The 16,948-nt window shown below is 44.9% G+C and overlaps 1 protein-coding gene across 1 annotated transcript in view; it reads right to left on the bottom strand.

Moving 5' to 3' along the window:
• LRIG1 (leucine rich repeats and immunoglobulin like domains 1) overlaps positions 1–12,351 on the bottom strand; it is a 124,004-nt gene extending 111,653 nt beyond the window's left edge. Inside the window, exon 1 of the mRNA XM_004372769.2 lies at positions 12,119–12,351. Within this exon, the coding sequence (XP_004372826.1) occupies positions 12,119–12,342 (224 nt within the window). The 5' untranslated portion in view covers positions 12,343–12,351. The remainder of the gene's footprint in view (positions 1–12,118) is intronic.
• Between the last annotated feature and the right edge of the window lie 4,597 nt (positions 12,352–16,948).

The raw sequence follows: 16,948 nt of genomic DNA, 5'->3' as shown, positions 1-16,948 counted from the left end.
AATAAAATGTTAAAAAAAAAAAAAAAAAAAAAAAACGGAGCAAGAAGCCACCGAGCTGTACATACCAGGCTGCTGAGTTTCCACCTTGAAAGCTACAAATGGAAGGTCTTCCTGGTAAAAGGGTTGAAAGCTGCTCTGAAACCCACCACGGACCTAGTCAATGGCAAGTGCAGCCGCCCTTCCTGCGGCTGTTACTACTGATCTGCTCTAGATGACCCCTCCGGTTGTTGAAGGCAGTTTATCACCGACAACTACATCTACAACTTCACACATCCCCACCATTCACTGAAGTCCTGCTTGAGAGAGGCTGCTGGCAGTGGCCCTATGAAAGGCAAAGATAAGCGACCCTTTGGGAAAAAAATGCCTTTAATTTGCCTTTTTGATCTTGTGAGGCGCCAGCGAGTCAGTTCCTACTCATAGTGACCCTATAGGACAGAGGAGAACTGCCCCATAGGGTTTCCAAGGAGCAGCTGGTGGATTTGAAGGGCCAATCTTTCAGTTAGCAGCTGAGCTCTTACCCACTATGCCACCAGGGCTCCAGATCTAAGTTCTTAAAACGTCAAACCAATGTCATAAAACAATATGTGTACTGACTGTTTAATGAGAAACTATTTGTTCTGTAAACCTTCATCTAAAGTACAATAAAATATATACCTATAAATAAAAGTTAAGTCAAAGATCTAAAGTAGGTCTGTACCAGCTTCCATAGTTTTCTTTGGGCCAGAGGGAAAAAGTAGTCAATAATCAAAGAAAATAATAAAGTCGAGTATTCACTCCCACCCAACAACACCGCAAGGCCCACAAAAGGTTCCCTCACTGAGACTCCACCGTGCACACCCTTATTTTCTTTTGTTGCTCAGGGTTATCGCTGAGAATGTCACTGAGAAGCACCAAATACACAAAGATTACTTTTAAGTAAGTATCCTAGCTTGTGTGTTGCTATGATGTTGAAGAGGTTTCACCAGAGCTTCTGGACTAAGAAGAAAGACTAGGAAGAAAGGTCTGGAAATCTAGTTTTTTGAAATCAGCCAATGAGAACCCTATGGATCATAATGGTCTAAACTCAATATGCACAGGTTAGCCACGAGCCAGGGGCTGACTTGATGACAGCTAACAACATCAAAGTATCCTAGATGCAGATCAATTTACTACTCTTACCATCCAAATAGTTTACTCCCTCTTTGCTTCAGTTAAAGGGATAGAATCAGAAACCCGAAAACAAGAAGTCTTAGAGGCCATCCATCCCTTTAAGATAGGAAATCCAGTGACTACTCCAGGCTCACAATACCAATCAGTGGGAAAGCTGGGACCAAACCCCCAAGTTCCCTAATGCCCAGGCATGGGCTATTTCCCTTTCTACCACACCCCCGCCTTAAGAAACTTCGTAAAAAGTATAGGATCCTTTCTGCCCAGAAAGATGAACTGAGCTCCAAGATTTCACATATAATAAAGTTCCCTAGATCCTCAACTAAACAATATTTGAGGTTAGCCAGCCTTTATTTTAGGGCAGTTCAAAAATGAATACAATTTAATCATTTCTAAGTATGCCTTCAAATGAACTTGTGAAAGAATCAAAATATCTCCAAAGAAGAGTTCCAGATTTTTCTCTTGGGCAAAGCACAGCCCTCAATGAGGCCAAACCTCCCCCAGCCAAGAGTCCTTCCCAGACACCAAATCTGAGAAAACATTCAGAGGAATTTGGGATGAGGCAGACCATAACAGCTACAAAACATTTAGGTTTGCTCTCTGGATCTCCTCTCTTCCAAAGACAGAGGAAACCCCATCCCACTGGAGCTGCAGCGTCTGCATCCATCACTTCATTGCATCAACAACCAACTTCCTGGAAGCAACCAGCTCTTCTGTCTGTTTATAAGTTCTGCAAGCACTGGAAGCGTGTGTGCTAGAAACTGTCACCATCCCAGGTGGATGGAGGAAATCACAGACCAAGAAAAAAATGTAATTAAAAATAAACAATGAAGACTAAAATATAGGCAGAGCCCTGGTGGCACACTGGTGAAGAGCTCGGCTGCTAACCAAAAGGTCAGCCGTTCAAATTCACCAGCTGCTCCTTGGAAACCCTATGCGGCAGTTCTACTCTGTCCTATAGGGTCACTATGAGTCGGAATCAACTTAACGGCAAAGTTTTTTTTTCTTTTTTTTTTTTTTTTGGTAAAATACAGGCATGATGCATGATGATGAAATTAGGTGAAAGAACAAAATTCTCCCTGTTTGCAAAAGAGAAATTAAATTCACACTCAGAATTTCTCAATTGTAAGCTTTTTTACCCAAAGATTTTTCTTAAACCCTCAGGAGTATGCTTCCACTTTTCTAAACACAGACGCCAGTGTAACATAGCATCTAATCAATATCATATTATAAATTTAATTAAGTTTAATAAATCCATGGCTTTAACCTGATCATGTTGGGCAGCTTTTAAAACCAATGAGCACACCATAATCTACACAGAATTAGATTTCCAGAAACAGAATATGGAAATCACTCCATAAACCATAATAAAGTGAATGAGACTTGGGAGGACTAGGCAATTCTCTTCGGGTTCCTAATTAAGCTGCAGCCAGCGTGGATTCTATTCTAAAGGGGCCTCCTAACCAACCAAGTAACACGCTATGGAGAAAGTAAACAATGGACTTTTAAAAAAAAACAAAACAAAACCATTCAGCAGCTACTTGGAGAAAAGCATTTTCAAATTTGTGTGAAGTTTAAGTCAAGCAGAGAGTTCCAGGAACCTAGTTCTTGGCTTTTTGAGGATTTTCTTACAGGGTGTCTCTATTTAAAGCTGCCTCAAGTAGCCACAGCTGGAGGGTCAGGCCTTGCAAAGTAAACAACAGTTAACTCAATTCAGACTCACGACTTAACTACAACCAATGGCTAATTATTCCTCTATTAACCAACAATATCTGAACTAAATACAAAAAAACGTACTCGTTGCCAGAGAGTCGATTCCAACTCACAGCAACCTTATAGGACAGCAGAACTGCCTCATAGGGTTTCCAAGGAGCGGCTGGTGAATTCAAACTGCTGACCTTTTGGTTAGCAGTCGAGCTCTTAACCACTGTGCCACCAGGACTCCCTATCTGAAATGTCACTTTTTAAACAATCCACTCCTAATTATAGTTGTTCACTAATGGATTTTAATCAACAACTGATAACATGATAGAAACCTCCAAAGAGAGAAGAAAGTTAATCAGAAATGCACAATTGTGGCAAAGAACTAGGTCTCTAGGGCAGAGAACTAAATAGCTCTCCCCTACCCCACCCCCACTTGCCCCCCCAAAAATACCTGTTTCTGAGAACATATATAGTGCGCACAGTAGGTGCTCAATAAACATTTTGTAAATGTGTGACCAAAAAACCCATTGCTGTTGAGTCAATTCCAACTCATAGGGATCCCGTAGGACAGAAAAGAACTGCTCCATAGGGTTTCCAAGGCTGTAAATGGATTGATTACACCTCAACGTTAAGAAAACGAAAATTCTCACAACTGGACCAATAAGCAACATCATGACAAACGGAGAAAAGGTTGAAGTTGTCAAGGATTTCATTTTACTTGGATCCACAACCAACACCCATGGAAGCAGCAGTCAAGAAATCAAACAATGTTATTGCATTTGGCAAATCTGCTGCAAAAGACCTCTTTAAAAGTGTGAAAAAGCAAAGATGTCACTTTGAGGACTGAGGTGTGCCTGACCAAAGCCATAGTATTTTCAGTTGCTTCATATGGATATTAAAGCTGGACAATGAATACAGAAGACTGAAGAAGAATTGATGCCTTTGAATTATGGTGTTGGAGAAGAATATTGAATATACCACAGACTACCAAAAGAATGAACAAATCTGTCTTGGAAGAAGTACAGCCAGAACGCTCCTTAGAAGGGAGGATGGCGAGACTTCGTCTCACATACTTTGGACATGTTATCAGGAGGGACCAGTCCCAAGAGAAGGACATTATACTTGGTAAAGTAGAGGTTCAATGAAAAAGAGGGAGACCCTCTTTGACGCAGTGGCTGCAACAATGGGCTCAAACACAGCAATGATTGTGAGGATGACACAGAACCACGAAGTGTCTCCTTCTGCTGTAAACAGGGTCACTGAGTCAGAACCGACTCGATGGCACCTAACAACAACAAATCCTTACAGAAACAGACTGCCACATCCTTCTCAAAGCACCGACTTGCTCTCTCCACAGTAAACACATAAGAAAAAACACCTCTACCAGCAGGAGTGCGTTCGTTTATTTAAAGCACTTGGCGCCAATCAAATACCCCATTAATTCAGATTTTAAAAGAAAATTTAAAAAAGCAGGTCTTTTTGATCTTCAGCTCACAAGAAAAAAAAAGCGGTATCTACAACATCCTACTTCTTCTCAATTAGTTGGTAGTTGTCACTACCCAGGCAGAGGCCAGCTTGTCAATTTCTTGTTATCCACCCCAAGTGCTAATGACTGAGACACAAATGCTTTCAAACAAGGAGTGCTGGAACTACAAGATCTGGTACTAAAACTAGATACTGCACACCCCAGTTCAAAAGAGCTCCATCCTCCTCACTGTATCTAACAGGCTCTCATCGGGTAAGTAATCAGGCGAGAAAGAATTTACCAGTGCAATCCATGCTCTGTCCAAGATAAGCAGTAAATTATTTGAGCAGCAAATTATAAACTGGTGGAAGGAGCAAAGGACAGGAAGTAGCTAAATGCTGCACAAAGATGTCTTAAAAAACAAAGTTGTGAGGTTTTTTTGTTGTGTTTTTTAACAGCTAAAGAAAAATCTACATTATCTCTATCTTGTTTCTCAACGTCCAGCTAATTCTGCTTGTGGGACAGACCCTTACTCATTTCACTCATGGTCCTAATATTGACACCTTGAGACAAAAAATAGACCTGCAGATGGTAAAAGATTAGAGACCTGTGCACCACAAGCTTACCTTAATAATCAATGCAAAATACCTAAAAAGAGACAGGTCATATTTTCTTTAATCCTTTGAAGGCCACCTTTTGCCGAAACAAACCGAATAAGCAGCCACTGGAACCTGCATCCTGGTTTATAAGGAAATCAACATATATTAAAGATTGCAGAGATGAACGGATTGGTTGTTCATACAATGGGCCTTACCGGTTATGCTAGATTAAATAGTAATAAAGACGCAAACAATCGTAGCCATTCATGTGGGCAAGGCTGTGAATCAAGGCCATTCGCTGGGGAAGGGACTCAGCTACAGGTGCAAAGGCAACAGCAAACAGTAAGTGGCTTCTCAGGTCACATCCCTGCCAGATTCCTCAATGCCCCCATGCTCACTGCCCATATCTCCTACAAAGTTACCATACGATTGTAAACAGACCCAAACTAAAAATGTGAGGGCTCCTCTGCTCTCAGCAGACAGTTGTCACCTCCTCCTCCCTCAAGTATTTGCAAAGAGAAGTAAGTGGGTATAGTGCAGGATTCAGCTGGCCCTAAAGTCTGGAACCTAACCCCTGTCTGGAAGAGACACCTCCATTTTTCGGTAGGGCTCAGTTTCAATGAAACCCGGAGAAATAACAGGATAAAATTATTAGTTTAAGAGTCTCTCACTTCCCTGCCTCCTTTACAGCCCCTCCCAAAAGGATAATGTTAAATAGGCAGATGTATTTGTCCAACTGGAATGCGTTTATAAACCACCTCAATAATTTTTGCTAATTGTATAATTTGCTGCAACAGTTCATAGCTTCCCACTTGATAGTCTGAGATTCCCAAGGGCACATGAAGTTTCACATTTTAGTTCACAAACAGCACCAAAAAAAAAAAAAAAACACTACCAAAACTTATAATCCTGCTTGGGTTGTGAGCCCAGTCACCCTCCCATTCCAAAAGAGTCCTTCATATCAGAAAAGTAAACTTTTCCCAGGAAAGTGTTTATCACCAGGAAATCTGCCTTTGAAGACTGCGAGAAATAACGCAAAATTTGAGCCACTGAAGTCTTAACCATCAAACTGTGCTTAGAATCATATTAAGAATTGGGCTAAACACACGTGTCATCTAACTCTGTCCTCAGAGCAGCTATAAGATAGAATATTATGTTCCCCTATTCACAAATGGAGAGGCTCACCCAAAATCACACACAGCTGTAGAACGGCAGTGCCAGGAATGGAACCTAGAAATAACTTTCAATCTCTTCATTGCTATTCCACCAATATATCTCGTTGTTGCTATTGTTAGCTGCCATCGAGTTGATTCCAACTCATGGTGACCCCATGTGTGCAGAGCAGACCTGCTCCATAGGGTTTTCAAGGCTGTGACCTTTCAGAAGCAGGTCGCCAGCCTGTCTTCCCAGGTGCCTCTGGGTGGGTTCAAACCACCAACCTTTACGGCTAGTAGTAGTCTAGCACTTAACTGTCTGCGCCAGCCACCCAGGGACTCCCCAGCATATCTAACAGAGTAAAAGTGAAGAAAGCTTCACCTCATCTACTCTTTTCCCCAATCAATAACACAATCGGAGATGGAGACACAGTTGGGCAGTGAAGGCCCACTTAGAAGATACAGAGCAAATAAGAGCTGAAGGCAGGAAACAAAGACTGTGAAACGCAGAGAAACGCAGAAACACCGTTTTTAAAAGTGGAATGGCTTTTATAAGAAGATTGGGTTTATTGCTTGTGTTTGAGAAGATGTGGACAAAAAAATGTACTTGGATAAACACCACATACAAAGTATTAAATTATATAAAATACAATTAAGATAAAAACACATAAAGCATAAAGCCTTTGAATAAGAAAAATTCACAAGCATACCACCCACCAAAAAAAAATAACCTGGATACAAATTGGCACCTTCCAATTAGATCATCCAGGAACTGTAAGTTTCTTTTTCTTTTTTGCAATCTTTATTCATCCATTCACTTTGCTTAATAACAGCAACAGTCATTTAGCAACTTCTTTAGCAGAAAATGTCTCAGCCCCAGTCATGTAACTGGCCAATTAATTGGTCACTCCGGGCTGCTATTCTAAACCCTGCAGTTATATAAGATTCTTTGGGCAAAAAATAAATGCAGGTTCCAGAGGGTAAACTACAGTGAAAATTTTAACATTTGGTCTTCAAAGCCCTACTTCTTTGCAGGTAAGCTTCTCACTGATTCTCATACTTTAACCTGAAATGCACAAGACCACATTACTAGTGCATAGGAGATGAAGCAATGCGGGATGTGGACCATAAGCTCATGCTTAAGTCAGAAAAAAATAGTATTAACAGTCCCTGAACTTCCCACAGGCCAGGGAACATTTGAGATTTTTAAATATTTCCCCTCCTCTGCCTGGGAATATTTCCTCTACCCCTCCTCCCTCCGGTCTGAAGACAATGCCTTCAGCCTTTGAAACTGCATCCATTGTGAACAGCTCGGAATATTAACAAAGCCCAGAGCACTGTTCCCTTTTAAAAGACCCCCAGCGTTTCAAATTGTAGTCACCCAGGAGAGGGAAGGGCCCCAGTCAGTAAATGTCACCAAAGTCTTTCAAAAGGAGTTGAAAGTTAGGCTTGCTCATGAAACAAAGTCCTTCAACCTATGGGGTAAGTCAAAGGAATCCCTTTAAGTTTTAAACACACAAGGGGAAAAAAAAAGACCCTTGTACAACCAACATCCTTTATTGCTTATAGTAACTTTCAGTTCAATGAATCCCTTTGCTAGTTTTCCCTCTGTGGATGTCACTTAAAAAATAACCACAGGCTATTTTAAACACCCTCCTTCCAGTCTTCCCCGTCTAACAGACCTTCGGGGCTCTGGCAGGTGCAAAGAACAGGGCCAGGTGCACTGTCAGTCACACAAAACCCCACTGCTCTCTCACATTCCTGTCCACCCTGAAAGAGAGGATGCTGAAAAGACTTTCACCAAGGAGACACCTCTGTAGAATGGAGGAGAGGCCCTTCCATTGTGAGCACAGACTCTCAAGGAGAGAAAGGTCGGCCAGAGGCCATCCCAATGTGGTCAGTGAGGGCCGCACAGGGAACCCAGGCAAAGTAATTAGCACTGGAGAGAGGGAAAGCTTCAGCACACAGTGCAGACCAGAGCTGGAGAGCTGGGACGTTCACTAGGAACCAGCCCCCTGGAATGCCAGGAGGCGGAGATCTGGGCCAACACTGAATTTTCTGCATCTTTCGGGAGCTGTTCCTAAGAATGAATGCCAATCTTGCACTCAAATGTCTAAAGATGTGCAATCCAGTAACCAAATGTAATATGGAAAGAGACGAACACACTTTTTTTTAAAGTGGCCCCTTGCAAAAAGGGGCAGCAACGATTCTAACACGCCCTAGAAGCAAGATGGGCATCGCGTGCCAATACAGAGTTCATTTATACTGTGCCCTGTGGGCCTCTGGGCACTTCATAATTTTGCAGTATTCAAAAATTAGCGTTTATGCCCATGACTTCATATCAGCGGGACTTGAACCATGAACCTTCCTCTCAAGGCAACCAACTTTATTTACCAGAGACCTACCCTTACTCAAAAAAGAAGAAAGAGTACTAGCAACAGACAAGCTCTCCATCATCGAGAGGGAAGCAGAGCTAGGCTTCCTACACTAGTTGCAAAGAAAATGACTCCGAGCTGAAGTTCCCCTGAGAGTTTGAAAGAACTTCCAGCTTTCAGATTTTTCCTCTGCCATTACCCCAGGCTTAAAACACACCCGATTCCAAACAACCCTTTGCCCATTCCCGCAAACTGGAAGATGTCGATGGTCTGTAAACAATCCAGAGAACAATCTATTACTTAACAAGCAAAATCTCAATTTAGGTTTTGGAACAATTTGATCATCTGCACTTTAAATCTAATTTGCATTAACAGGATGGGAAGTGTTTTCCAAACCCTTAATTCACAACACCCAGCACACCTGGGCCTTCCAGCACAGCTGTAAAATTTGAAAGACAAAGGCCCTCTTTGCTTCATAACTACAATGGTAACCACGGTTTGTTTATTTTCTAATGTAATCAGAAGCCAAGGTTAGATGTAAGCCACTGATGTGGTACTGCAAACACTTAAGGAGACAAAACGCAGAGACCCAAATCAACAAACTCATCTTAACGTGTCTCAGGACCCAGGATAACCACATCTGGTGTCCTTTCATGAATTTCCTTGTTTTTGAATGCAAAGGCATCTTCCCTCCAAACTGAGGGCCTGCCTTCCTCACCCATCACAATCCCACTAGGCCATCATGTGGCTCCCAGAACTAGTCACAAATTTATGCAACAGATAAGAGTCTAAGACAAATTGTATTCAATACTTCTTAAACAGCTCTAAAACCATGCTCTCAAAAATAATTTCAAAGGAAACAAACACCCGAGTTCTAAGAAGTTCAGCTTCTTCTAAAGTTCTGGGAAGCTGGAATAAGGCTTGGCAGTGCTTGGTGCTATTTATGAATGTGCTGGTTGGACCATGCCAATCTCACCTACGTAATGGGATGGGAGTCTCAGCTATGGCTCGACTACTACAAGTTATTGCGCCGTATAAATTATCCTCTGGCCACAAGGATTAACATGATTTTCCCATCCACTAGCTCCATGCCATCTCTTCTACTCATACTGCATTTACATCCATATTATAAGGTGTTACTTTCCTTATACAAGGCCTAGGAGCAACTCCAACATTAGATGCACTGTTTACAAAAGGAAAAAAAAAAAAAAGTCCCATAAAGCCACAGGTCTCCTGCTATCTCAAACCCACAGTCTGAAATTGTTTGAACTAGCTGTTGTAAATCTAGTTCATGAGGTTATAAACTAGCTCAAAGCATTTTCTAGACACAATGGACTTAGAGGGCATAAGCTTGGTGCAAGATATTTTATTAGATTACAGACGCAGACTTTCTCCCCTCAAGTCTTGTGGAATCGTAACCAGGAATGTAAACTGTATAAATATCCTTATGTAAAATTCAGAATAAAACTACTGGTTCAAACTGAGAAATCTAAAGTTGAAGGAAATAAAAAGTTTGCTTGCTTTTTCTCTAAGGGTATCAAAGGGTATCCATTTACCATGTTGCCACATACCAACCAGAAGTTACATCTCACAGTCTAATCTGTTAACACCATAATCAGTATGACCAAGTCTACTGAACCTCAAAATACCCAGTTTGATATATGCCATCAAATGAGGGAATCAAAGAGAAAAGACTGCAGTCCTAAAGGTATTTATGCCACGCGAACTGTCACTGCTAGGCAACTGAAAGCCTAAAGCACAACCAGTATGTTTTGCTCCAAAAATTAAAGGGCAAGGCGAAGTGGATCTTGTGACCGCATGAAAGTGCAAACAAGAGGGACGCCCTGTCCTCTCCAGGAAGTCATGGCTTCTGAACTAAGTGCCTTCCCCACAACGGCAGTGACACATGGCATCAGGAGTCACTCCTCTAACAGGTGAACACTTAAGAAGTTATTCTGATTCCACTCACGTGATGCTAGCTTTAAAAAAAAAAAAAAAACTACTTCAAAAGTTTATATATAAAAGAAAAACAATATCCCAGACTACCTCAACTAAATCAAATACTATTAAGGTCAAGGCTGGCTCCTTCTCCAGTATTTAACACAGCCACTGTCTGGGTTAAAACTCACAGTACGACCACTGGTTTTCAGTAAGTCAGTGAATTCCACAGAAGCAGCAGAGTACTGAAGAGAAAACCTAACCAACTAAAAGGTCCTGGAAAGTTTCAGAACCTTGCAGTACTTGCCCATGGTCGCCATGAGTTGGAATTGACTGACAACACTAGGTTTGGCTTTTGATGTTTTAACGTGGTCCCAATTAAAAATCTGCTCCATTTTCAGAGGCGCAGGGCCTTCACCTTCTTCTCGTGGCAGCCAGACACCAAGACCACATTTTCTTAGATCCAGCCACAGGTGTTAGTTAAAACTTACGTCACCAGCTCTGTTTCTTATTTAAACAGCGAATGCCATGCCTCAGGTGACTGCTGTGCCTCTTCTATGTTCTAGGAAAGATGTCCAATTATTCAACTGAAAAGCCAGGTCTTTTCTGGAAGGTACTAATAGTTCCACAGAGATGTCAATTACTGATAACTGGGCAGGATTTGACTCAGGGACCAGATTTTTAGAAGTAAAAGAAGGCTATTATATTCTACCATATATACTGAAGTCTAGTGCATTTTTTTGTTGCTAAATCTCCTGTAAGAAATGTCCCACTAAGTCCTGATAAAAGACTTTAACTCAATAATGGTACCATGCGCTAAAGGCCAGGGAAAGCCAAAATCCTGACAGCACAAAAGAGAACCTCCTGTACATGAAACAAACTCTGCTTAAATCAACCCAACTCTGGCACTCTCTCTGGAAGCAGCACTACTCCAACTAATTTTCGCCATTTATCGAGGATCATCAAGCCCAATGGGGCCCTAGGGAACAGACAGGAAGGGTCTGGAACACAGTTCCCTAAAATGCCAACCAGGCGGAAAAGGACAAACCCCCATCAGTCAGAGATCTCCCGGAACTCTCAAAGCCCCCACACGCAGGTTGTTCTCCCGGGAAGGCTGGCTTCTGCCTCTGCCAGAGCCAAGTCAGGCCACCAGGGTCAGCAGGGATCAAAAGGCGACGGCACACACAATCGCACTAATAAATAATGTAAATGGAAAACTAGAGCCAAGAGCCACCTTCATTCATTAGCCACTGGAAGACTAAGGATCTCAGACACCAGAGTTGCGTTACGGGAGAGGAAAAAAAGAAACATACCCGCAAAGCCTCACACTCACCCGCACAACAGACTTCCTTACCCTCTCGCTTCCAGGGGTTTCCCACCCGCCCCCACCCATACACAAACACACTCGCCTCTACACTCGCATTCTCTCACTTCCAGACTCCCACTTACTCGCTTCCAGATCACCCCCCAAGACCCACGCTCGCTCACTTCCAGACCCTCACTACCCACCTGCGCTATCTCCCAATCCGCAAGACCCACACGCACCTCCAGGCCCCCACGAGACATTCTACTCTCCTCTAGACGCCCACGCACGACCTCACCTCCGGGACCCCACGCAAACCGTTTCCCAACCACACGGAACCCAATCCGCACCCCCTTCCCGGGTAAGAAGTCCCACCGCTATCCCCAGGTGACAGCGCTCCGGGGCGCAGGGAGCGCGGAAAGGGCAGCACTCACAGGCTACGCGTCCAGGCGGGCAGGTCTCTGGGCAGCGTCGTCAGCCCGCGCCCGCCGCAGTCCAGCGAGTCCCCAGCGCAAGTGCAGGCGGCGGCACAGGACGCCCGTGGGACGGCCGTAGCCGTAGCCGGTTCCGGCCGAAGCAGCAGCAGCAGCAGCGACAGGAGGAGAAAGCACGGCGAGCGGCGCGGGGCCCCGAGCACTCCCCGGGTCGGCCGCGCCATCTTGTCTGCAGCGCGCTGCGAACTTCTGGCGCGGGGGCTGCGAGGTCCCGGGCGGTCGCAGGCGCGGGCGGGCCCGCGGGGGCTCCGCTCGGCACTAGGCTCCTCGCCGGGGCATGGCCGCTGGCACAAGTTACCCCGCGGCGGCGGCGGTGCCTCCACCGCTCAGCGGGCCCCCGGTGCCCGGGCCGCTCGGTAGCGCCCTGCGGGGGCCGCGAACTCTGCGCCCATCCGGGTCGACCCGCCCGCGCTGGCTATGCACCCCTCTGGCCCAGGGTATGGGTGCGAGGCCGGCGCTCTTGGTCCTCCTGCCGCGCTCCGGACCGGTTCCTGAGCTCCCGCGCACGCCAAGTGCCGCCGCTGGCCGAGGGCAGTGCTGCCGCCGCTGCTGGTAGCAGGCGCTCAGCCTTGCAGCCTGAGTTCGGCGCCCGTGGGCATCTCCTCTCCGTTCGGCGCGCAAAACTGCAAGCCCCGGGCTGCACGGCGCGGCTACCCACGGCTCCGCGTGCCCTGTGCGCCTCGCTGTCTCAGCGCCGCGGACAGAGCGCGCGCGCACTCTCGGCCCCGTACGGCTCCTCCGCGCAGCGCGAGCACCGCCAACCTCGCAGCCGGAACAATCAGCGGCTTGCTGCGAGCTACCCCGCTGCCCAACCCCGGCCGGTCCTCCAGGCCCCGCCCCGGCCGCTCACCCGCACACACCCCCTCGGCTCAGCGTTCCACAGCCGCCTGCCGGCCCACGTTGGAAGCTTTGCAACAGGGCCCCGCCACGCCCCCCCACCTGCTGCTCATTGGCTGCTGGAGTTCACGGCTGCCAGCCTCGAAGGCCATTGGAGAGCTCACCATGATCCCGCCCCTCCGGCCAACCGGCCCCCACTCTATTTTCCCACCCAAGGTGTGAAGGGTGGGGGACGGGGAGGAGAAAAAGAGAGAGACAGCCCCTGCCTCTTAAAGGGGACGGGCAGCTTTCTTGGTGGAGGAGGGGAACGCCGGCTGCCTGGAGAGGGTCGTAAAGATACGTCCTCTGGGTCTATAAAAACCAAACCGAACCCGTTGCCGTGGAGTCTATTCCGACTCATAGCGACCCAATAGGACAGAGTAGAACTGCACCATAGGGTTTCCAGGGAGTGGCTGGTGGATTGTCAGCAGCCAAGCTCTTAACCACTGAACCACCAGGGCTTTGTGGGAGGAGAGAAAGGTGGTTAATAGGGTAAAGCCCCGCTTTGGAGCTGTCTGGCCCCCAGTTCTCTTCCCTCTTCCCCAGGCTGCAAACGTAATTGGGAATTTAGGGCAAACCTGCACCCATTTTCCAGGTGCCCTCTAGGAGATTCAAAAATTCACACATTTCCTACTGAAATAGAGCATCCTTAGTTATTTCATAAGGGGTGGCCCCCTTCCTCCCCTCACAATCTGGAGCTTGTTTCTGCTCCTGACTGGTTCTTGACGTTCTAAATCCAGCAATATGTCCTTGATTAATGGGGTTACCAGAATTAATGTGTGCTGCAGAAACCAAATCTCAAAGGTAGACCCCTCCTCCAGTAAGTTGAGGGGTACTTCTGGAAAAGTTCCAGCCTTAAAGGGTTTTTTTCTTTTTTTAACCAGAACTTCTATAAGCCAATATTCAAGAAGCCATAGAGTACTAATAGAGTAAAAGGAAAATAATAATGGTTTAATAGCTTCTAATTTTGGTTCTCATAGGTCAGCACATAGCAGCCATGTGTTAAGACAGTTCATGAAACAGTAAGGCAGGCACACACACCACACACACCCACTTTGTGAAAAAAGAAAAGATTAGCACTGTAATATACAGATGCCCCTCTGGGCATTTTGGTTTGCCAGTGGCTCGTTTCCCTTCCCAAGAGTATGCAAGTTTCTAACATAACTGCACACATGTCAGGAAAATTAAGAGGGTCCTGACTGTTGAAAAACATTTGCTCCAGCAAACTAAATCTGACTATGTTTTATTCAAACGGAGAGAAGGAGATGTTCCTCACAAAAAAAAAGAGAGAGATTTTGTTCCATTTTTTATACAGTCTAAGGGGTTTGCTTTAATCGAGATACATCAAACGTGTTAAACTTTCCTTCAGCCATAAGATCTCCTCTTTTCTTTAACCAAAATTGGGTTTGGGCTTGGTAGTCAACTGATTGCTTTCTTCTCCTCCCCCCTCTTCCTCCTCCTCTTCTTTCTTCTTCTGATTCATTATGTGATTAGATAGTGGTGCTTCATTCATTATTATTATTTTGCATGATCTCAGCAGTGATATCCAAAGCAGTGCTCAAATATGTGTGTAAATCAACCCAAATATGATTCCCAAGAAACACTGTCGGAAAGCTGTTCTTCCTGACTCACTTTGCCCAGGGCCTTAACCAACTTTTCTGTTTTATTTGAAATCCACATAAACATACCCTTCAATCTGGACAAGAAGAAATGTCTCTTTGTTTAAAAGCCTTTTGGTAAAGTGCTAGAAAGTACAATAATAATAATGAGCAGGGGGAAATGAGATTTAAAGGACCCCAAATTTATGAAGTTCTCTAGATCAATGTTTCTTAAACTTTTCAAGAACGCAGAATAGAAAACTAATTTAATGTACAGTACCCATAAACATTTCCTTCAAAGAAACTGTCAGATCCTGCCCCCCAAAATCAACCAGCATAGGTAAGAAAAATACATTGAACTTATTGAGTTTCTTGAAATGCCCATCTGAGATTATTTTTCAGGGTTTTTTTTTTTTCTAATGTTAGTATTATAAAATGGAGATTTATTGTAACATGTTTTCCAAATGCATGTGGGTGTACCTGTGCGATACTCTTCTGGGGTATCAGGGTTCTGGAAAAAAGAATGTAAGAATCTGCAAGGTAAGGGCATACCCACAAATCTAAAACATCCCCTGTGGTCTGGTTACCATGAAGCCAGGGAGAAAGATTCCAAAGCTGAAGCCTGCACTAGGAACACTTGGGGGACTGGGCGCCTGAGCCTTGGCAGTTCCTCTGTCTACAGCAGAGCATGAAGTCATGTCTGCTCCCCATACCATGTATGGAAGTTTGCCCACACGCTAGCAACCTGCTTGTGATTGAAATGAGAGTATAGGTTTGAAGAGCAGTGCTGTGGCGCTCAGGGGCGAATTCATCTGTGGCCACAACCTAAGATCACAGAGGCCTGAACAACAACAAAAGCATGCTTCTGAGGGAACCCATGTCCCTGCTTATAAAAGACACAGTCTGGGTCCATTCAGCACTGAGCAACTGTTGATTTGAGCACTCTTAGTCCTCATTTTCTTCCACTGCCACTTTTACAATTTTAAATAGTTACTTATTCCTTGAGGAGGTCATCCAGAGATTTTAATCTACCAGAGCCAGCATGGAATCAAACCCCCAAGGAGAGTCACTGCAGGTCTCTCTGGAATACAGAAGCCCTGGCAGGTAATTGACTTAAAACCACTGAAAAAGAGGAATCGAAAAGTAAGTAGCCTGAAACCACCAAGAATTAGGGAGAGAAGCAAACACCAAAATAACAAGAAATCAGGTTGATCACAGGGATTATTTAAGACAGTAATTTCCAGGGATCTGAATTGCGGCAGTTTGTCACAGTTCTGTGATATACCCATCGCTATCAAGTTGATTCTGACTCATGGTGACCCCACGTGTGTCAGAGTATAACTGTGCGCCATAGGCTTTTCAGTGGCTGATTTTTCAGAGGTAGATCACCAGCCCTTTTTTTCCATGGCGCCTCTGGGTAAACTCGAACCTCCAACCTTTTGGTTAGGAGCGAAGTGTGTTAACCATTTGCGCCATCCAGGACTCTTACAGTTTTAGGTGGTGATAATTAATGTTTTTAAAGAATACGAATACTGAGATTCAGAGGTGCTTTCTCAATGTTAGATGAGATTTCATATTCTACAAACAGAGGTGCTTTCTCAATGTTAGATGAGATTTCACATTCTACAAAGAGTACCAGGGCAGCATTCAGGAGACCTGGGTTCTAGCCAGGTCTTATTACCCATGAAACCCTTGGCCAACTATTTCCTTTCTTTAAGCCTCCGTTTTCTTAATCGGAGAACAGGTATAATGATCTCTCTGACCTGGGTGCTAAGAGAATTAAAGGAAGGATTTGTTTCAATAAAAGACATGAGGGGCTTTAGAAATTGTTTCCCATTGCCGTCCAGTAGATTCTGATTCACAGCAACCCTACAGGACAGGGTAGAACTGCCCCACAGGATTTCCAAGGCTGTAAATCTTTCTAGAAGCAGACTGCCACATCTTTCTCCCACAGAGCAGCTGGTGGGTTTGAACTGCTCACCTTTCAGTTAGCAGCTGAGCGCTTAACCACTGTGCCACCAGGGCTCCTCACAAACTGTTTGTTGTTGTTAGGTGTCATCAAGTCGGTTCTGGCTCATAGTGACCCTAAGTACAACAGAACGAAACCTGTTCTGTGCCAGTCCTGTGCCATCCTCGTGACAGTTGTTACGCTTGAGCCCATTGTTGCAGCCACTGTGTCAATCCATCTCGTTGAGGGTCTTCCTCACTGACCCTCTGCTTTACCAAACATGATGTCCTTCTCCAGGTATTGATCCCTCCTGATAACATGTCCAGAGTATGTGAGACGAAGTCTCAC

This window comes from Trichechus manatus, unplaced genomic scaffold, assembly GCF_000243295.1.
Source record: "Trichechus manatus latirostris isolate Lorelei unplaced genomic scaffold, TriManLat1.0 scaffold00020, whole genome shotgun sequence".
Taxonomy (NCBI): domain Eukaryota; kingdom Metazoa; phylum Chordata; class Mammalia; order Sirenia; family Trichechidae; genus Trichechus; species Trichechus manatus.
The sequence above is the reverse complement of the archived record's forward strand: the minus strand, read 5'-3'. Positions and strand labels throughout refer to the sequence as shown.